Raw genomic sequence first — 23,170 nt, forward strand, 5'->3', positions numbered from 1 at the left:
GGTGATACTGTGATTCCTATTCCTTCATCCAGACGTGTGTATCTATTCTCAATATGCCTGTAACATTCCTTTCTGTCCTTTGCTGTATGCATACCTGTGTTCCAAAATAACATTGCCCAAAATATGGAAGGGTAAAAGAACCATTTGATGTCCACACAAATGTGAATTCACAATTGACATAAAGAATAGCAATGAACTATAAGTAGTTGGTTTATTTACACTAATAAGAAGTGTACTTGTGCTTGGAGGAATAATGGCAGGACACACATCACACATGTCACCATTTTTGGACTTTGTCCCCTGTAGCCTAAGCAAACACTCTGACTTGTCTTATTAGCTTTTGAGACAGCTCCTTTTGCTATTGCTGTCTTAAATTATATTTGAGGTGGGGGGTATAATAGATCATTCTCTCACATTGCAAATGGTGGTATTTGTAATAGCTTTTCTTATTGTGGAAACCACATTTTTAAAAAATATTTCTAAGTTTGCTATGTAAAGTGACTAGAAAGATAAATCTCCTTTCCATAAACAGTGTTAGCCAGAGCACAAAGTCAGATGATGATCATACTTCTGTCATGCACAGGACAGCCGGATGCATGGCACAGTTCACAATGTGTCCCTACTCATGAGAAAACATGAAGACTCACAACTGTGAGAAAGCAGCAGCAAGTTAATTGTAGACAGAATTATGTAATAACCCAAATCACTCAAAATGAGAAAGTGAAAATTAACAGCTGTTAAATCATGGAGTGAAAATGTCTTTACAGACATGGGTATGTCAGGCACATATTAACTCACTGAATACAACATTAAAAAGTCCTTCTGAGAGTCTGGTAAAATGGTTCAACTGACTAATCCTGCTGTTGCAAGTGTCACAAAACCGTGTAGGCACCAGGTTGTGTCCTGGCTGCTCCACTTCCTATTCAAGTCCCTGCTTATAGTCTGATGTGCCAGTGGATGATGGCTCAACACCTACATGGGACATCTGGAGGAGACTCCTGGCTCCTGGCTTCAGATCAGCTCAGTTCTGGCCGTTGGTAGCTATTTGAGGAGTGAACCAGCAGATGGAAGATCTTTCCCTCTGTCTTTCCTTCTCTCTGTAAATATATCTTTCCAATAAAAAATAATTAATTTTCCCCATTTTATTATTATTTTAAAGTTTCATAGGCTCTGAGATTTCTGTTACACCCTTTCTAAATTCCCCCACCCACTGACTTCCCCTATATATATATACAATAGTATAGTTTTTCATAAACAGTCATAAGTCCAACATTGCAGGCATGGACAATGGCAGAGTCCAGCATCCTATTGTAAAGATACTTTTAACTGTGGCATTGGGAGTCCATCTTTGATCTGGAACTAGAGATGAATACTGCATTGCATCCTCACACCTGGATATGATAGTCTCCATCACACAGTTACTATAATCCTCTTAAATGAAAAGCTGTAAAACAAGGTCAACAACAGGAAAGAAAAACCCAGAAATTTTACAATGCAATGAAATGAAATGCAATGGCCCTGAATGATTACTGTCCCTGAAGAAATGAAAAAAAAAAATATATATATATATATAGAACCTTCCTGAAAAAAAATAATGCTGCTGTCAATGAAAAATTTAATATGAGAACAACTGTTTTGAAGAAATACAATAAAACAAAAATATCAAAGTCTGTAAGGTATAGTTTCTACTGATCTTTGTGGGTAAGATGTGGTGACCGATAGATGCGTTTTGCCTTTTCATTGGTGAGTTCAAGACATTTATTCAGGGTTAATATGAATGGGTGTAACTTTGGTCCTGTCATTTTAGAAATGGGTTGTTCATTGTTTGATTTAGTCTTCTGTGGTTATTTTACTGGGATGTTCTTCACATTTGCCTTTGGTTTGGGTGGGTGTTATTCCTTTTCTCTGTCAAGAGAACATCTTTCAGAATCATTTGTGGGGTAGGTTTGAAACAGGCAAATTCTTTGAGCTTTTCTTTACTATGGAAGAATTTTATTTCAGGAAAGCTTTGCTGACTACATCATTCTGGGCAGACATTTTCTTTTACTTTTAGAATCTGAACTATATTGGTTCATTCTCTTTTGGCCTGTAGTTCCCTGTGAGAGATCTCCTGTGAGTCTGATTACCATTCCTTTATATGTCAATTGATTTTTTTCACATACACATTTAAGGATTTTTTCCTTATGTTCTATTGAAAAGAGCTTGATTATCATGTGTAGTGGTAAAAATCATTTTTGGTCAACACTTTTGGGAGTTCTGTGCCCATTCTGTATGTTGTTTCCCAATTCTTTCTCCAGGTTAAGGAAATGTTCCTTCAGCATTTCATTAAATATATTTTTAAACCCAGCTGAAGTGAGTTGAAAATTATATGAAACTCACATAATTCTTATATTTGACCTTTTAATTTTTGAATGTTTTTCTTAGCTTGACTCATTTCTTCTTCCAGTTTTTCATTGCTTCACCGTTGTGGCGAGAAACATCTTTCGATTCTGAGATTCTTTTTTCTACCTCATTCATTCTATTATCGAGATTTCCACTGGATTTTTTATTTGCTACCTTGTGTCCTTCATTTCCAATAATTTGTTTTGATTTTCTTTCAGAACACTGAGTTCTTGTGTGACCTAGTCCTTAAGTTGCTGCATGTGCTTCTCATTGATAAGAAGCTTTATAATAATTTTTTAAGTTCTTTATTCCCTATTTCTTGGATTTCTTCCTCAGTTAATGCTGAGATTGACAAAGACATTTGCTTCTTTGCAGGGGAGTCTTCAGTAATACTTACGTGCTTTGTTTCTCTATGCTCCTTGTCATTGTAGCCCTGGTTAGCAGATTTTCCTCCTTCGGGCAGTTTTTTAAGCTGTGTCACCCACCACCCACAGATCTACAGTTCAAGAAGTGTGCTACCCAGTATTTTGCAGTCACTTGTACCACCTCCCTCCAGTGAGTTGCAGGTCTGGATTATAGTGTTAGGCTTCCACCACAGTGTCTGTAGCACCAGCCCCTGGCTCACTACTCTCTACCTCCTGGGATCCCAAGCTGTGACTACACTGTTTTCTGTACAAACCTCTCTCCCATTTCCAGTTTGAGCGGTTTCCAGCATTAGGGAGACATCAGGTGTCTTAAATAACTAGGTTGTTGATGTTGCTGATATTGCTGGAACCTACTGCACATTAAGTCTGAGGCTCACCCAAACCTATTTTGATTGCAGGATGCCAAAGTTAGTATTCTTTCCCTGTGGGACCAGTGAAATACAGTGCACTGAAAGTGAGTTCATTGGGGGCTTCCATGGCATATGATAATCAAGGTCTCTTCAATCAAACATTAGGAAAAGATTTTTAAATGTGCACATGAGACTAATCAATTCACATATAGAGGAATGGTACCTATTTTGGTCAGAACTTGTGGGATGCTGCGTCAGTGCAATGCACTGAGCTAGAAATGAGTTTGCTCCCAGCATAGGTACTGGCAAAATCCTGTCCTACAGCCTTTGCCTCCCTATACAAAATGGTACCAGATGTGGCTCTGCTGGGGGTCTGGGCTGTTAAATCCAGCCTGTTCCTGATCATGTCTCTGGTAAAACCAAACAAATCAGCAGGAGAGGCAATTCGTTGCCTGGATTCATCTCCTAAGCTCCTAGTGAAATCTTCCCACCTGGCTGCTGGTAGAGCTCCAGTAGCCACTGTTGGAGCTCAGATCACTGATTGCTGACTGCCATTGGGGTATTTGGTCACTGCAACAAACCACCATTGTCTCCACTGCTTTTCTGTGTCTGTCAGTCTCCAGGTGCCCCTCTGCTGCCAACCTGTCCTCTCTCATTTCCTGGAATGTGCTCTCTGCACTTCACCCTAATGATTTGCCATCTGTTTAAACCTGACCTTATCCTATTCCGCCATCTTGATTCTCCCCTAAATAAATTAATCTTTAAAACGGGGGAGAAAATTTTCTTCTGAGAACTATGTTAAAAAGTTACCTACATGGATTGAAAATAGAACTTTAATTTAAACACTTGGCCTAAAATAATGATCAGCTCTACTCTTTACATGTGCTACATTACTGCCAGTGCCCATGGTTCTGTGGCTATTTGTCCCAGGCTAGTTCTTCCATTTTCCTCATTTCTAGGAAATCCTTCCTGTCAGGAGATAACCTCAAGTCTTTGAGTTTTTCCTGCTACTCTAATAGGTTGTGCTATAGAAGAACACAATCCCTGCTCACGGTTCTGTATTATAGGACAAGATCATTTCCACATCGGTAACAAGTGGATTATCATCTCCCACTTTTTGAAGTAGTGAAGGATGAAATGAGACACGTGTATTACGCTTAGCACAATCTTCATCAGGTAGCAGACTCGTTCAATGTTAGTCCTCTATTTTCAGCTCCAACAACACAGAGCTGGGTTAAGTCATGCTTTGAATATTGACTCAATAATTAATTAAAGTGGAGTTATTAGCATGTAGTTTGTGTGCAAAACACAAAAAGACATTTCCTCAAAATACTCAAAGGAGAAATGAGTAACTCCGTATGATAAGCCATAGTACATGATCCTCACTACACAAGCAAGAAATGATTGATGTGATCTAGTGCGATATGGTATGTTAGGGAGGTTTATGCTTATCTTCTTAGCTGTTGTTTCAATGTTGGTAAGAAGGTATTCTGTGTTTTCCTCTCTTTACCTTTGGAAATTCTGTAGTTTCTGTCACCTTTGCTTTGTCTGGAATCAGAGTTAGGTTGGAACAGGAAAGGCCTTCTTGGATTCAGTTATTTTATTCTCTTTAACCATCTCAGTGCATCAAAATGAGTTAATCCATAGTTTGTTGCCTGGCTAATAAACAGTTGTGTTGGAGAATAAAGTATTAAAATATTAAACTTTCCAAATGAGACCTCAAACACACAATATTTTCAGAATTGTATCAGTGATTGATGATGTTTTCTAACAGATTTAATGGTGATATTTATTGTAGAAACCCATTTTATCACTTTAGCAGAATTGAAATAATCAATAATGATAGCAACATTTGCATTATGCAGATGCAGACATGAAACCTACTAAAATAATTTTATGATTTAGTTACAGATAAATGCCATCTGACTCAATGAAGGAAAAATTGGTACAGAATAGAACATAGGCAATTGATTTCCCGACCTGGTTAGTAATTCCTAAGTTTTCTGATTGTTCTACAAGCGGTCTGTGAAAAACTGATTCTATGGCTCATATCAGTTCATAAAATATTTTGTATAGTAGGAATGTATTTTTAAACTGAGATATGAAATTTAAAACTCATAATGTCACATATTAAAATTCAAATTTGTAGCTTCGCTTTAAAAAATGAAATGTTTGACAATACAAGACTCACATTCTTAACTGAAAATAACCGGCTGGTATTCAACTGAGACATGGTAGACACAGAATGTACATCACAATAGTCGTTATCTATTCCTGTCATACTCCTAGGGCTTCTTTAACAATGATATGTTAAAATCTACCGAAAGTATCTGTAACTCAGATTTGTATTTTAGTGACCCTTTCATTTAGTGTCAAAAACTTCCTCCCTGGGAGTGGCTTATCCACTCAAAAATCATCTCAGACTCTTTTACAAATATCACTGAAGACATTAATTGCAAACAGCAATGGCATGTAATACTTCCCCCACCCCCCCGTCTTCTCAAAATGTTCTCAAGTCTTCAGGTTGATCAAGATGGTATTTGATGTATTTAGTTAAATTAATACGTTTTAATTTTATAACGTAAAAAAGCCTTCCCACTTCCCTGTCACAAAGCTGAATATCTTTTTCTTTATCAACTGTTAATTTATCTATATAAAATTGCATTCTCATGACTTCCAATATTTCTGATATTTGACTAAAATATTGACTTTTTCCAATAACAAGCTGTCTCATTTAAAAATATACTGACATTGTCTGTTCCAACAATGTCGGGGTACACTTAAATAAGAGACTGATAGAATTATATTTCCTTTTGAAGGCCTACACTATTGTAACAGAATGGGGAAAATCTGACGGGGGGAATCCCAGCCTATATAAAAATGTACCACATAATTCAAAATTCAAAATAAAAATATTAAATATATATTTATATTATATAACTTATACAGCATATATATATACACATATATATATTAGCAAATACAGGTATTGCAAAGATGCTGTGGGTCCAGCACGATGGCTCAGTGGCTAAATCTTCACCCTGCAAGTGCCAGGATCCCATATGGGTGCTGGTTAATGTCCTGGCTGCTCCACTTCCCAGAGCCAACCACTGCACCTACATGGGAGATTCTGAATAAGCTCCTGGTTTCTGGCTTTGGATAGATTCAGCTCTGACCATTGCAGTCATTCAGGAGAGATCCAGTGGATAGAAAATGTTTGTTTCTCCTTCTCTGCCTTTCTTTCCATTAAAATAAATAAGTCTTAAAAAATGTTATAATTAGGTAAACACTATTTTGCTGATAACCACAACCATTTTAACCTAAAAGCCTTGTATTAGCCAACAGACAACAATATTAAGATTGACTGCTATATTCTATTGCTCTAAGAGTACTTGGTTAATTACCTCACATTAATTAAGTAGATTCTCTTTTTTCCCAGAATCTCATGACTTCGTATTGCAGCAATAATACAAGATGATATCAGCGGAGAATCTTAGGACTCAAATGACTTCAATAAGCAAAAGGCGAGAAACCAAATACGCTTACTGCATAGGCAATAAACAGATGTAAAGGTCCTTCTTTAATAAGTGCTTTTGAATTTATTTCTCCACATATCATTTTAATCTCTTTAAAATGTAGTTGTGATAACCCCATGTAGAGATTAAACTTCAGATGTAATGGATAATATTGGTTATCTTTCTTCTTGGGTACATAATACGAATTTCAAGTTTATAGAGAAATAATAAAAAATGGATGAATTTATAACTAAAAATTCATTGCAAAATGTCAGTGAATGAATGTGCATAGCTAAGCACTTCATGTGTTAGAAAGCATCCATTTGTTTCACAACAATTTGTTACTAAGGTCCTCACATGATTGTTGTTTGCAGTATCAGTTTCCAGTTTCCCCATTAAACTTCATCGCATATCATTTGTCCCTTTTTTTGCCTTTTGAAGATTTATTTTATTTTTATCGGAAAGTCAGATACACAAAGAGGAGGAGGAAGAGAGAGAGAAAGATCGTCCACCTATTGGTTCACTCCCCAAGCAGAAGCAACAGCCGGATCTGAGCCGATCTGATGCCAGGATCCAGGAGCCTCTTCTGGGTCTCCCACTCGGGTGCAAGGCTTTGGCGGTCCTTGACTGCATCCCCAGGCCATAAGCAGGGAGTTGGATGGGAAGCGGGCCTGTCAGGATTAGAACTGTAACCCATACGGGATTCTGGCATGTGCAAGTCAAGGATTTAGCTGCTAGGCTACTGCACTGGATCCCATTTGTCCTTTTAGTTATAGGCCTTGGCCATTTCTTATGGCTTTCAGCACACCAAGTCCATTTGCACCTTGCAAAAAAAAAATCGTTTGTATGTATTTCTCTTGCCTGAAATGTTATTTACACAATCCAGCAAAAACCTTCTTCCATTTGTCAGTGCCGCAGCTTGTCTAACCTTCCCTTATTGGGGGCTTTTTTGATTATGTCATATTATTTAATATTAGCTTCTACAATTCCTCTATAATTTATCAATTTGCATCATTTTTTTCTAGTACTATTATTGTCTGTAGTTATATTACCCAGCTATTATATAGTTTATTGTCAGTCTTTTACACATGGGGCAACAAATACCATAAAGATACAGAGCAATTTTGTTTTATACACTTCTGTATTTTCAGAGTTGGCCATGGTGCCACTGAAGAAATAAAAGAGTCAACGATGAATGACAAATGAAATCTGAAAAGAACCTATATATGCAGTGACAGATCCTAAAGTATTCTTAGATGTGTGTATTTCATATTAAGGAATAACAGCATTTGTAAACATTTTGCTTTTCCCTCATTTACTTTTCGGGAACATATGAGATTATGTATTGGGTGAATGGCTCACTGCTCTTGTGGATTTAAATACACTCATGGTCTCAACATTTTCACAGAATTGAACTTCAGAATTTTTGTAATGTAATGTCACAATCAAAATGGACAATAACAGATACTATATCACATCCTCCATCCATTACTGTCTTATAATGTCCTCATTGTAAACAGTAAGAGAACTCCATTGGAAATTGAAATGTGGAAACATATTTTGTATCATTAGCAGGACAATTTAAAAAAATGAATGAGGGTGGTAGTTCCAAATCTATGACTAACCAGTGCAATCTGGACAAAACACCTAGCTAGTCCTCTAAAGGATTTCTCCCAATTGTAGCAGTAAAACCAAGCTTTGCTCTCTTGAAAACCGATGCAGTGAGTATATGAAGGGCTTCCAGCCCTATTCTCTTTTTCCAACCAGAGAAATTATACTCTTATCCACTTCTTATGTTAGTGTATTGAGTATATTTTGGTTCCCCCCCCCCAAAAAAAAACCAGTTTTTTAAAAAATTCGAGAGCCACTGGAATTGACTGTTTCAAGGATCCCACGGTAATTTTTTATATTATAAAAAGTCATAAATTAAAATATTTAGATTTAAGTGCAAACTTTATGCACTGCACCCTTATGGGTAGCAAAAATGAAGTTTGCTCCAATAGTTATTTACTGTGCAACATATAGCCTATTTTAGACATAATATAAGGAAAATACACGTTAAAATTCTCTTACAAAAATAAAAGTGACAGTGTATAAAGTTCAGAAGAGGGGAGTGTTATGTACATGAATATATAGAAATGCGTATTATTTATAGCACATATAAATACACTATGTGTATATAAATTCATAAATACTTCAAAAATTAGGCAAATTTGGTATTTAGTGGGTATATATAGAGTTAATGAATCCAGTATTTTTCCCCTTACTTACTAGTCTTCAGAGTCACAAAGATTTCAAACTCTTAATAATAAGAGAGTAGATACATGCATCATTGCATCTGTATTTTTCATTGTCTCTTACTAATGTATGCCAGCCACTCTACTTCTGTGGTGATTCAAACAATTATTGTTGTCTCTAAGGAGACAGAATTGTCAAACAATGTTTTGACTCATTTAATTAATAAACTATTGACACAGCAAATATGACATGAGAGTTAGGAAATTCTATCAAGAGATTTATCATATTTTTGAAAAGATGCTCTTTCCTGAATTTCTGGCCTAAGACAGTTTTGCAGGACAAAACATCTTAGTAGGATCTCATAATTGATTTGGACATTGTCAGTATGTTATAAAGGACCATATAATGGTGTCTTTAAAAGATTGATTTACTTGTATACTTTTAAAATTCTTCAGAAATATTAACATCATACCTTCGATATAATATACTCAAAACCTTTTTAAATAAGCAAATGTCATTGAATTTTTTAGAAACTGAATCCCCTGGGCCCGGTGCGACAGCGTAGTGGTTAAAGTCCTCGCCTTGAACGCACCAGGATCCCATATAGACGCTGGTTCTAATCCCGGTGGCCCTGCTTCCCATCCAGCTCCCTGCTTGTGGTCTGGGAATGCAGTCGTGGATGACCCAAAAAGCTTTGGGACCCTGCACCCATGTGGGAGACCTGGAGGAAGTTCCTGGCTCCTGGCTTCGGATTGGCTCAGCTCCGGCCGTTGCCTCCACTTGGGGAGTGAACCGTCAGACAGAAGATCTTCCTCTTTGTCTCTCCTCCTCTATATATATCTGCCTTTCCAATAAAAATAAAACAAATCTTCTTAGAAAAAGAAATTGAATTTTCTAACTTCAGTGACTAAATTGTACTACTGATATCAATAATATTTTTTAGTTAGTTAAGATTAAATTTATCTCACCTGATCTCCAGCAAAAAGAAAACAATATTGAGTCCAATTATTGTGTTTGTAAAACTTAGGTGCTTTTTGAAGAGCCATCATTACCAACTAAACTGCAGTAATGTATGAATATGTACACCTTCAAATGAAACTGTTGACATTTAATACTTCTTTAGGAAAAAAAAAACTGGGAACATCTTTCCAAATTGCGCATCAGAGTTTAGTCATGGTATATCAGCGGCTTGCAAATATATTGGTTCTGACTTTGTCACTTATCTGGACAGTTTGAGAACTACACAGTACTGCCATTGTATTTCCACATCAGTAAACAACACATAAATGAATGAGCCTACTGTGTCCCAGTGAAATAGACAAGGTTGAATTTCAGGAAAGAGTCCATCATGTATCAATTCTACCCACATGCAAAGCGATTGCAAATTTGTCTTGAAAATGTCTGTTCTCCAATAAAATTGCAAACTTTAAAAAATGAAACTGTGATAAATATTTTCAGAAGACTAATTTTCAAATTCTTCACTCCATTGTTTCAAGCATTCTAACGTACCACATTATGTTGGTTTATGTACTTAAACGGCTGTTATCTCAATGCAATATATGAAACTGGTTATATGAAGTAAACTTCATTTTTATAAAAAACAGTGAGAAACATCTCCATTGAAACAGTAACAATGAATTAGTGTAACCTTGGGGCTATAACTCTAAATTACTAATTCTTGTGTTTGATTTTTAAACACTATTGCTATCAATACTGATTAATGAATTAGATATTACTTATGCTTAAAATTCAGCAGAAATCCATGAATAATTTTAATTACAAATAAAATGTGATCTTCCTGAGAGTGTAACATTCAGTCAAATTCTTAGCTCACACAGATGCCATTTGCCTATGTGTTTCATTTTGTTTAGCTTCAAATTGCTAAAAATTTGTAGTGGTTACAATGGAAACGGTCACTGTTAAAATCATTGTTAAGCTTACAAATAAATTCATCCATATGAGAAACAGCATGATTTATTGGGAAATATTCTTGGTCAGGAATTAGGAGATGTGGTATGCAAGTCACATTTGCTCTAAACCAAGTAACTCTGAACATGCTGATTGACTGGATTCCCTAATTCATACCTCTTCAGTGTGAGGACAGTGTTATTTACCTGCACTGAGATGATAATCTGTATTTTAAAAGTATTGAGATATTTCACAAGTTATCAAATTGTGTATAAATTGATGAAAATATCATTTTGCTTTCAACATCCCCACCAAAAAATTTAAGCACTACGGCTCCTAAATTCTAACTTACTTTTCTTTCTTTCTCTCTTTCTTTCTTTTTCTTTTCTTCTTTCTTTCCTTCCTTCCTTCCTTCTCTTCCTCAACTTCATCCCTCTTTCCTACTCCTCCCCTTTCTCATCCCTCACATTTCCCTCTTTCTCCTTCTTTTCTTATTAATGATGAATAAAGGAGGAATTTAAAAAATAATTTTTCAGTTATCCCTATGGTCTTTTCCCACTTTTGTGTATCATAATTGTCTTCAGTCTCTTTAAGCTGAATGAAAAGCCAATTCAGTATAAAATGTGAGAAGCAATTAGTCTCTACACACAGATTTTCATCAATACAACTCACAGAAATGTCAATATTAAGTATGCAGTAGATGGGACAAAATCACAACAGGCAACTTTATTTTTAGAATTTGACTCAAAAATCAAGAAAAAATAAATAAAAGGCATTGAGTCTCTATTTGTTAATATGCAAAATAAACCAAAAATACATCAACATTTACCATGAGATCATTTAAATGGATTTGCAAATGATCTGATAAGGGAACATGTGATTTACACCATGGAAACTTCTTTTAACAACCATAGGCTTAAATGTACTGCACTTTAGGTCACCTATTCTAGCTTAGCAAGGATGAGTAAAGTGGTAGTTCCAAAAGGCAACCCCAAAACACCTTTCTCCAATGGAGACTTTGGTAATTAACTGTGATTAAAAAAGCCAAACACCAACTCCTATTTTCATGATGTTAGATGGTCTTTTTGTCCATTTTTCTCCCATGATGAGTCAATTTTAAAGACTTCAATTATTTTGAAGACACTCCAAATCCACAGAGCAGCAAACTCGCCCATTCTGTACGTTAAAGAAACAAGAGTTAGACAGTTGAAACACAGGCTACAAACCAATAATCAGTCTCAAGTTTCTAAGTTCTTACTAGCCTTTTGAGATTTGAGACAAATTCCAGGAATGCTATGGAAAGATTACTAGGAAAAAAAATGGCTAGAAAACTGATAGAACCAGAAGAAGGAAGGCCTGAGGGACTCTCTAGGGTCCCTTCTAATGAACTGTTAGTTCCTCTGACAATGCCTTCAATCCCATTACTACACTCAAATTCTGTAACATCTTCCTACTATTCCAAGCTGCTTTACAGCATATTTATCATGCTTATTGAAAATGAGATACTTTCCAAAAATAAATTTCTAAAAGATATCAGTTTGTCTCCTCAACAGTACCACAAAATTCTGAAGGCTAATTGAAAAAGATATAGGCATTAAGGAAAATATAGTCTCTGATGGTGGCTATGAGGGGAAAATTGAACATACAAATGTATAAATACTTGATATGTATTAACAATAAACTTCATACAATAATGTAGATTTAACTTTGTAATTTCTATTAATGAATCTCAAAATTGATGTCAAAGAAATACTATTAAATGGCACGTATCTGTGTCTCTTGGTCATTGATTTTACTACGTTAAATGTTTTGTTAAATGAAGTTTGATATATTCTTTGGCTGTTGGGACTGTATGTTACATAGTAATTTCCAGAAAAGAGAAAAATCCAGCACAGACAGGCAACTTGGGAACCTTCCAATGATGCCTAAAGCTGAGCCATCATTTGATAGAACCAAGTAGACTAGTATTTTTACTGTGTTTATTCATGGGACTCTTCAAGATATTTTAGCAATGATTTTTTTATATTGATTAACAATTGTTCCAATTAGTTAATGCCAGAGCTTTTCATGAGTTTTAAAGAAAGGAGAGGGTCAGGCTTTTGATCTTCAAGAAACATAAGGATGTCTCATGATACCTCCTCCATAAAAAGGTGGAATTGTCAATAATCAAATACTGCAACAAGAACCACTCACTGGTTTATACATTGGTACTATAACCATTAAACAACAAACAATTTTATTGAACATTTTCTTCCTAATTACAATCTCATGAAAGACCTTTGGGGCTGGCGTGATGGCTCAACTGGCTAATTCTCTACCTCCAAAAGCTGGCATCCCATATGGTTGCTGGTTCATGTCCCAGATGCCCTGTTTCTGATCCAGCTACCAGCTTAGGGCCTGGGAAATCAGTGGACAGTGGCCCAAAACCTTGTGACCCTATACTCATGTGGGAGACCCAGAGGAAGCTCCTGTCTTCATGTCTTCAGGAAATCCAGTTACCTTGCATTTACAGGTTGTGCATGGAGATCCAGCCATTGTCCACAATGAGCCGCTGAGCCTCAAAATACCATAGCTGTCCAGACAAGTTTTTCTGATGTCGTAGGTGATGTTATCAGCCAGGCAGGGATCACTGACACAGCGAGGACAGCACTCCCCTTCTAAAATGGCTGTGTACTCACAGCTAAGATTGGGGCAAGTGAGTGGCCAACAATCTACCTCTCCTTCCTGTGGAAAGAAAGCCAAAAGTGTCTCATCACGTGCAATGTTATTCCCGGTGTCTGGTAGTGGGAAAGTTAACATGCTAATTCTCTTAACTTATAGTAAATGTTTCTAGTTACCCCCATTAGTTGTACAATATGCTTCTTCCTTGAAGATCTACTACCACTATCACTTCTTTTAGGTTGCTTTTGCTGACCACTTATACTATCATCCCTAATAATGCGTCAGCTGCCTTGTGTGCTAAACACAAACTATATTATTTTTTGTGATCTATAGGAACATATAATAATTAACACAATTCCACATTCAGTTTTGAGTTTTAAGGCTTTTAACTTGTTTCTCTTAATATTCTGCATGCTTAGTACAGCTTCTGTCAATACAATCTGAAAATAAATATATGGATGGAAATGCATGGTTAGTGTGTAAAGGGATACTGATTTTTCATAAGGTTAAAAGCAGGATGTGAAGCACTATAGCATTCTACATCATAAACTGAGCTTTTGGTTTGGAATGCAAAGCTGAGATTGGGCATCATCAGGAAAAACATTTCAGAGTGGTTTTTGAATACAGTGTGTGACTCGTGATCTTTCCAAATATAGTCCAGATAGAGCCCTCTACATGTCATAGTATCTAAAAACTGTGGCTCCACCAGCATAACCACCAAAGAACTCTTAATGTAGCCTCTGCTACATTGTCATGCAGTCATTATAATTCATTGTAATTTTTGTTTGATAGTCAAGTCAGCTACAGAAGAATTTGTGAGGCAATATACTTTTTCTGTCTTGTTCACCATTATGTCACACAGAGCCTAGCACATTCAAACCCGTGATACATATTTTTTAAAATATGATCCACAATGGCCTCAGGTAATTCTTAACAATTATATCAAGTGGCTTCAACAAATATTCTGCTCAGAAGCATGGAGATGAAAATATAGTTTTGAAACTCTGTGTAGGAAAATTTCACACAGAAAATTAGTACCAGTCTTCTGTCTACATGACGACGGGCTTTGTGATAAAATAAATGTGAGCTTACAGACTAACAAGGAAATAGATTCAACATTCCTGTTAGATTTCTATGTCCTTGGATGAGAATTTGAAAAGATGACTATGATTCTCTTTTAACTGCATTATAGTCCTTAGCATTAAGAAATGATTGAGAATGACATAGTCTATTATGTTTATCTGTATGTTTATCTAGAGATTTAAAAATCTGATGCAAATTTACTAAAATTTTCTCTAATTTTTCATGTAGTATCACTGTACTAATTAATTTCAACAATTGTTAAACTAGGAACACCCAGCTGAGAGTTTTTATTAAAAGCTGATTCAGGTAGAATGTTCCATAATTATAATGTCTTGTAGATGCGATATCACATTCACTATGACAAGTGTCCTAAAAAGTCTTATTGACAAAAATTTCTGTGGTATAACTTGAAACAGAATAACCCAGGTTCAGAAATAAGCCTTTCCTCTGGATTTTTAAAATTTGGTGATGCCATTAGTGCGTTATATTAATATCTGTTGAAAATTTTATTTTTCTACATAAACATTTAGAATGGAAGAGATTTTCAAGGTAAAAATATAAACGATACTATCTACCATGCACTGAATGCTTTCTATGTGCCAAATACCACACTGTCCTTTACTAATGGTCACTAGTTTTTCCAATTGCCATATAAAATAGGTACTTATTTGGGTATATTTGTAGGAAAGAGTGATCAGTGAAATACCATGGCTTTCCCTGAGTAATCAAATAGATAGCTAGTATACGAGGATTCAGGATTGGATTCTATATTTCCCATTACTTAGTCACTGGAATTATATACTTTTGAAACCTGACATATTAAAATCTTTACTAGCTATGTCACAAGAATTAAATGACTTAGGGTGTCTCTCCCTCCTCTTTCGAGAGGCACCCCACCTCCTGGCTTTTTGGAGGTGCTTCCTCTTGCTTCCCTCCCTTCCCTGCGCACCTGGTCCCTTCACAAATAAACTTTTCTGTCTGCAACAGAAAAAAAAAAAAAGAATTAAATGACTTTGTGCTGTAAGGATCACAATTAGCAATCAAGATATTAAAGCCTTCTATTTCAAATCCTAAACTATAATAGTTATAAACTAACATCACTGGGCCAAATCTGTCCTAAAAACATGCTCTTCGTGTCTTACACAAAGTTTTCAACAGAATATCAATGTCTTTATGTGCAAATTATGCTCCCTTCATCACAGGACCTGCAGGTACATCCATGCTATCTGAGTAGGTGAAAATTAGAGCCCTCAGGCAACTTGCAACCACTTTCAGAGAAAAGAGACAAAACCCTCCAAAGCAAGCTGACATACCAGACACCGGCATTGCTGACAGCTGTGAGTCCAGTTGTCTCCACTGCGATAGAGCTTGTGTCCATCTTGATCTAAACATTGACTTGTGACCCTGGTGTCACACTCTGGGCAACAGAAAAGGTCAACACTTGGGTTCTGGCAATCACAAGCTGTCCGTCGGCAGAAAATCTTCCCATCCTGTTCAGAAATGACATTAAGAAGGGAAATGATACACTGGCCTTACAAGTATAGTCCAATTCTATAAATCTGTTTTTTGTTTGTTTTTCAGAGTTTTATCTTACTTATTTGAAAGGCACTGTTATGAGAGCTGGATGGGATGCAGGCTGGGCCAGGCTAGGCTGCAGCAGAGACTGACACACCCAAAGACAAGGGCTGGGTGTGGGCTATGGCACCTGCTGGTGTGCATGAAGATCAGACCTGTGGTGAGCAGTTGGGCTGGGCTACAGCATCCATCAGTTCATGTAAGAGATGGTGCCTTGGCAGAACTGACCAGGCAGCTGCATCCATGCATATAAGCATTGGCTGGTGTAGGTGGCAGACTGAACTTGACCCTGCACTGGCTGGTAGACACAAAAGTCTGAGATCACCCATGGTAAGGTTTCTTGAGGGACTACCCAGTAGACCACTGAAATGAAACCCTGGCCTCAGTAAAATCACAGGATGTGTGGTCCAACCTTGCAGTGCATGTATTGGGACTGGGTCTCCTCAGTTGCTGATGACAGTAGAGTGAGCAGACTGTCCAGTTGCACTTGAGGAACATGACAGCCAGATCATCTGGGCCAGTGAGAGATGTTGACTGCCTTATCAGGGGATGGAAACAACAGGTTAGACCATTCTCCAGGCCAAGATTTTCAGCATTTTCCTGGGTCTGTGGATGCACTAACTTGGGCCTGGTCAACCAATAGACCTTGGAAAGATTTTTCTCAACCCTGGAGCAATGAAAACAACAACTTCTCAGAACTATAAACACCACTCAAGTAACACCCTCTGAACATTCTTCCCAATGTTGGGGTCTCTAAGGCTTCCTTAAAAGATGTCTTTTCCCACTTTTCCCCTTTGTACACAAGAGACGAACAAAAGCTGAAATATTTGTGCCACCCACATTTCTCCCTTCCCTAATCGGAGGCCCACATGGTTGTCCATCCCTCTCTACAATGCAAACAATTTGAAAAACAATAAAAAAGTTTAAAAAGAACTTTTTGGAGTATTAGCCATGATGACTCACAGTACAAAGGAATGAAGATCAACAATGCTTACACATCTAGAACCAACATTTTAGAGTGGGGCTTACCTACATGTTAGTGCTCATACTAACATCTTGACTCAGACAACAAAGAAGTTACAATGTTAAGTAAAACTGAGGGTCACCATTTATGTTTAAAACCACTTTGTTGACAATTTTCAAAGCTGAAAAATCTCAGAGATGGAAGGTAACTTAAAAGGCACATAAGCAAACCTCCTGGCCCATGCATGTTTCTCCTCTGTAGCAATAATATTGGAAAGTCACCATGATCCAGTGGTGTAGAGAATTAAGTTGCCATCTGTGACACCAGCATCCCATATGCATGCCCGTTCATTTCCTGACTGGCCTACTTCTTATCTAGCTCTCGGATACTGCGCCTGAGAAAGCAGCAGCAGATGGCCCAAGTGCTAGGGTCCCATCCACTCAGGGCGAGACCCAGAAGAAGCTCCTGTTTCCTGGCTTCCTCCTGGTCAAGCCAGACTATTGGAGAATAAATCAAAGGGGGAAGTGCTTGATCTCTCTTTCTCTGCCTCTAACATTATCTTTTAAATACATAAATATATACATATTTTTAAATCTTTTTTATTTATTATTATAATTTTATGATATGTATATATATTTATATTCATCATGGTACTTTTACATGTTGAGCTTTTAATTTATTAGAACAATAAGTCTATGACTATAATATAAATTAAAAATGTTATCTCAAATTTGAAAGTAAGAAAAAAATAGAAGAAGAAGAAAATACCAGGGAGGGAAATAGGAAGGGAAGTATCATTATATGTCTAGAATTTTATCTATGAACTAAATGGATTCTGCTATGTTTGTACTAATATCATATGAACTTGAGAATTTATGAGGATTGCGTTTAATTGTCATGTACAGTCTGTGACCATGAGAATTTAATGTATTAAAAATGATCTTAAAGTAATGAAACAATAAAAGAAAGTCATCAAGACTTTACTTTGTCGTCTTAAAGGGCAAATGTATCATACAATAGATGTTCAATATCTGCATCTCTGTACATGTTATAATGCTAAAAACTGAATAGACTTTATCTCTAACCACTGATTTTAGAAGATAACCTTGGCAATCGTAAAACTCCCTTCGCTTTCCATCACATTTCAACTGTACGGTATTTAGAAGCCGGCGTTTAGGAATTCAGTGATTTGTCTCATCTCTCATTTCTCAATCAGTGCCCAAAGTTTCTTATCCTTTTATGGCCACTCGCCTTGTTATGCGAGAGTATTAAGTATTTTCTATTTCATTATCATCTTATACTATAAGTTCAATACTAACATTGTGCCATATGTTATGCTAAAATCTTTATGTGAATTATGTTATCTAATCCAGATAATTTGTGAGATATGAATTTATGTCTCCATTTCTCAAAGGAGATAACTAAGAAAGAATTAAATATAATTCTTCAATAAAAGTCTTTCAATACAAAGTTAATGGAGACTCATGGTTATTTTATTGTAATTTCTGTCCCTGTTTCTTTTTTAAGATATTACTATTTATTTGAAAAAGTAGAGATTGAAAGAGAGAAAGAATATTTCCCATCCTTCAGATCACTTCCCAGATACTTCCAACAATCAGAGCTTATCCAGGTCAACACCAAGATCCGGGGACTCAATAGGTTTCTTATATTTGTGGGAAGTACCCAATTTTTGGTATCATTACCAGCAACTTCTCAGAGTGCACGTTAACAGGAAGTTGGTATGGGAGAAAAGCTAATTCTTGAATTTAAGAACTGCCACTTGGAAAGCTCCATCTTAACCTCTAGACTGAGCACCATCCCTGTATTGTATTTAATAATAGCAATTTCAGTATTTATCAATTTATTGTAATAATGTTTTCATATAGTCAGCTTGATGGAAATCAGAACCTCTTTAAGGCTTCTATTATTGAATGCAATGTGTTATTTAGGGGCAGCAGATATATGAATGAGTTGATGATTATCAGCATTGCATTTCACTGGCTAGAGTCCTTTTAGCTTTCATACTACAATGAGCTGTTGGTGATGTTTCTGTCAATAAAAGATTTCATCCCTCTTCACAGCCTAATGATCCTGTAAGGCTCAAGAATCTACTCCTAGGATCTTCATCTACTTCAGCCTCAATTAAGCTGAATCAAACCGAGCTTGCTCAGATAAATTCAGTATCAGCTAAAGCGGAAAATTTTAAAAGTTTTATATTCTTTATGAAGAATGGAAACTAGATGCTAGTTACATATATAATGACAAAAGGTAGAAAAATGCTTTCCCTCAAATTGCACAGATGGAGTTTATTCCTAGAGGAAATGGCATGAAATAATAGTGCTCCACGGAGATCTAGAGATGAAATATTATAAACATACTTGCATGTGCATGTATGTTTGCACACATGAGAATATATACAGAGAGAGCAGCACAAGAAGGAGTAGATGACCTGAGTCAGAAAGTTCAACTTTTTGTGCAAAGAAATGTCTAGACTGCATCAAGTTTCAAAAATAAGCCATTTTCTTACAGCTCTTACATTATTACTTTAACTCATTAATTTATGATACTTGTATAACCATAGCCCTCAAATAGCTCCCTGATGCTTTGTTTATTCAGTGAAAGCCAAACAAAGTAAAGATAGCTACAATATGAAACCTTTTGATCAGCTTAATTTCCAATTACAAATTGCTACTCTTCCTAAGCATAAAAGAAAAATCCCAGGAACAAACATGATCAAGCTATGAGTTCATTTACAAGTTGCTGTACTTATGGCAATGGGACAACACAATCAGAATGCAATGTTCCTTCCCACACACTGACTAAAAGAATGAATAAGAATAAATGAATAGCCTCCAGGGTTAGTGCAAAATAAAGCAACTTTATACCTCATCAATTATGTGAAAAGGCCAAATATGTCCCCACTTAGCTCCAACATGTTTTAGAAAAATGGCCAAGCTGACTCTGGCTTTGAATTGCAAGCTGGATGTCAAGAAAATTATTTTTTCACCTGGCTTCCATTTTAAATTTATTTGTTATTTATATAAAGTAAATAAATTTCCCATGTTTCATGGTACGGATGTAGGAACACAGCAATGTGTCCCAGATTACCCACCATCTTGCCTGCATTCCTTACCAACCTCCTTCTCCCTTATCTCCTTTTGATAATTTTTACAATGACTTATTCTTATTCTTCCCATCACAAGCTTAGTGCTCCATTAGGTAAAGATGTCACTCCCACAATAAGTAGAAAAAAACAAACCAAAAATCAAATCCCAGAATGTCAGTCTCACTCACTTCTTTTTGTAGCCACAAATCCGAGATACCTACAATATTTATCTTTTTTGGACTGGCCTTTTTTTCCCCTAAGCATAATGATTTCCATTGGATCCATTTAGTTGCAAAAGACAACATTTCTTTTTTTAATGGCTGATTAGTACTTTTTAGTATATATACATTAGCTTTGTATAGTCATGGTTTGAAGACATATGGGTTGATTCTATATCTGAACTATTGTGAATTACAGTGCTATAAACATGGAAGTACAGTTATCTCTCTCATATGCTGATTTCATTTTGTTTGGAATGGATTCACCATGGGATGGCCGTTGGTAGATCTACTTTTATATATTTGAGGAATCTCAATGCTGTCTTCCATAATGATTACAATAGTTTACATTCCCACCAACAGTGGATCAGGATACCTTTTTTCCATAAACTTGTCTGCTTTTGTCATTTTCTAATTTCTATGTGATAGCTGTTCTAACTAGTGTGAGGTTAGACCACATATCCCTGATGGCTAGTGAAAGGTTAATAAATAACATGTCACATGTGGATTCATTATTTCAGTGAGAATGCAAATATGAAACTTCAGCTCACAGTGTACCATCAAACTTCAAACCAATATTGGAAAAAGAATGGTGTTCACTAAGGAATGTTAACCAACTTGTCACAGTTCTCTGGGGATATTCCTGGAGCTTTACTTGTCTCAACTGAGGTGGTCAGAAAAGTCCCTATTAAAATGACAGAGATACATTGTGTCACAGAATCAAAATTATTTCATGAACTTTTGTGAAACAATTTAATTTGTAAGTAATTAATAGCAAAGCATCGTAATCTCTTATTTGGCAAAGATAGGGCACACAATTTCCAACAAAATAAAAATGAATTTATACTTATGCTATGCAGAATTATAGGTTTTGTACTACAAATTACACCATTTTCTAATGAATAGTTGACACACCAATACATTTACTCCAGATGGAATAATAACATTATTTTTTCTGCAATAGGATTTTAAAACTTTTATGCCATGGAAGCAGACGAGTAAAACGACTTACATATATTAAATGTAACATAAACTTGGTATTTGCTAACTGATTATCATTGTCCACATTTATTGTAATACTTTATCTATACATAAAATTTTATTAGAACAGAGGATTTGTTATTTATTTACATTGCTTTTTTTCTTTTTTACAGCGATACAGCTGCATTTTGGGACAGAGTTCTAATGACAAAATTCAAAATGTTGTTCAATTCTTTGCATAAGATGTCTATTGATCGCTAATATAACCTACTCTAGACTTCCAATTTTATATTCTTAAACAAAAATTTATTCAGATGTCATAAGCAATCTTTTTAGAAAGTATTGATTTTGGATCTAGTATTGTGGTATAGTGGCTGTGACAATGGCGTCTCTTACACGCATTCATTCTTGTTCTGGTTGTTCTACTTCTAATTCTGCTTCTTACTAATGGCCTAGGGAAAGCAGTGAAAATTGGTGCATGTATTTTGCTTCCTACACCCACACTGGATACTCTGATGAAGCTCTTTGCTCCTGGCTTTTGACTGGCTCAGCCCTGGCTGTTGTACCCGTATGGATATTGAATCAGCAGATGTAGGGTCTCTCTGTCACCTGATCCTCACTACCAACAATCTGAATTGGCTCAGAATTTTAAACAAATACATAAATGTTTAACAAATACCTAAAGCTTTAATTTTGCCTTACACCATATCCAAAAATAAAAACCTTAAAACTGGAGTAAAAACAACTTTAGTGTCAATTTATTTAGTTATCTGCGTTTAGCAAAGAGAAAACCAAGGCTTAAAAAGGAAAATGATTATTTCAAATGGACAATTACTAACTGAAAAGAAACAAGATCCCAACACTAGCAATTCACAAAGATGCATGCCTTATGAGGAGGCTAGGTGGTTAAAACAAAACAAAACAAAACAAAACAAAACAAAACAAAACAAAACAAAACAAAACAAAAAAAACCTGTTTCTGACAAATTGTAATCAGAAGAATTCAAACCAACAGCCATCCCAACATCTGCTGGGAACTAGTTAGACACATCCCTGTCCTTCAATGCTGGCAGAGGGAATGTTTCCATCCAGGAAAATGGTGGCTAAGTTTCTCAGACCAACCACTCTGGAGTTTCTTGTTCACAGATTTGGGAAGATATGCTTATAGAGGCTGAGTCTCTGGCATAATTAATCAGCATGTATTATTTTATTTCCATCTTTTCTCCCATGAGATCTTAATTTTATACTTTTCTTTGAAGCTCTCATTTTCAGCGATCTGAACTTTTGCCTTAGTCTAAGTGTTTTTGCTTTAGTTAGCTTCAGTCTCAGCTCTTCCATCATCATGCTGCCAATCAGAATTTAACAGTGCCATATCAATCCCAAATGTAAAATCTCTTATGATCTCTTATTGCCCACAAGTTGAAATTTAAATTCCACGTCCTTGCTCAATACCTAAGTGTTGTTTCCAGGCAGATGGCTGACTATACCCATCCCCACCCTCTCCCCCTTTTTTGCTCCTAAAATTCTACTATCATCATTCAATTCACATTTTTTGCAGAATATAGGTTCTTAGAGTTCAGCATTTTTGCTCTTGTGGTTTTCTCTATTTGGGATTCACTTTTCTTCACACCCCAACTTGGCTAAGTTTCTAGTCCATTTAGGTCCTATGCAAGGGCATCCTCTCTGTAAAGGCTGTCTCTGTCCTTTGTGAATCATCCCAGAATAAATCATTTACCCTTTATATTTTCCCATAGAAAATTGTTTA

General features: G+C 36.1%; 1 protein-coding gene across 1 annotated transcript in view; it reads right to left on the minus strand.

Annotated features, from left to right (window-relative positions):
• Positions 1–11,361: 11,361 nt before the first annotated feature.
• Positions 11,362–23,170, minus strand: part of NELL1 (neural EGFL like 1) — an 860,846-nt gene continuing 849,037 nt past the window's right edge. Inside the window, exons 18-20 of the mRNA XM_058663250.1 lie at positions 15,876–16,052; positions 13,318–13,542; positions 11,362–11,994 (exon numbers count right to left, since the gene is read on the minus strand). Of these exons, the coding sequence (XP_058519233.1) occupies positions 11,944–11,994; positions 13,318–13,542; positions 15,876–16,052 (453 nt within the window). The 3' untranslated portion in view covers positions 11,362–11,943. The remainder of the gene's footprint in view (positions 11,995–13,317; positions 13,543–15,875; positions 16,053–23,170) is intronic.

The sequence above is a fragment of the Ochotona princeps genome, chromosome 4 (assembly GCF_030435755.1).
Source record: "Ochotona princeps isolate mOchPri1 chromosome 4, mOchPri1.hap1, whole genome shotgun sequence".
Lineage (NCBI taxonomy): Eukaryota > Metazoa > Chordata > Mammalia > Lagomorpha > Ochotonidae > Ochotona > Ochotona princeps.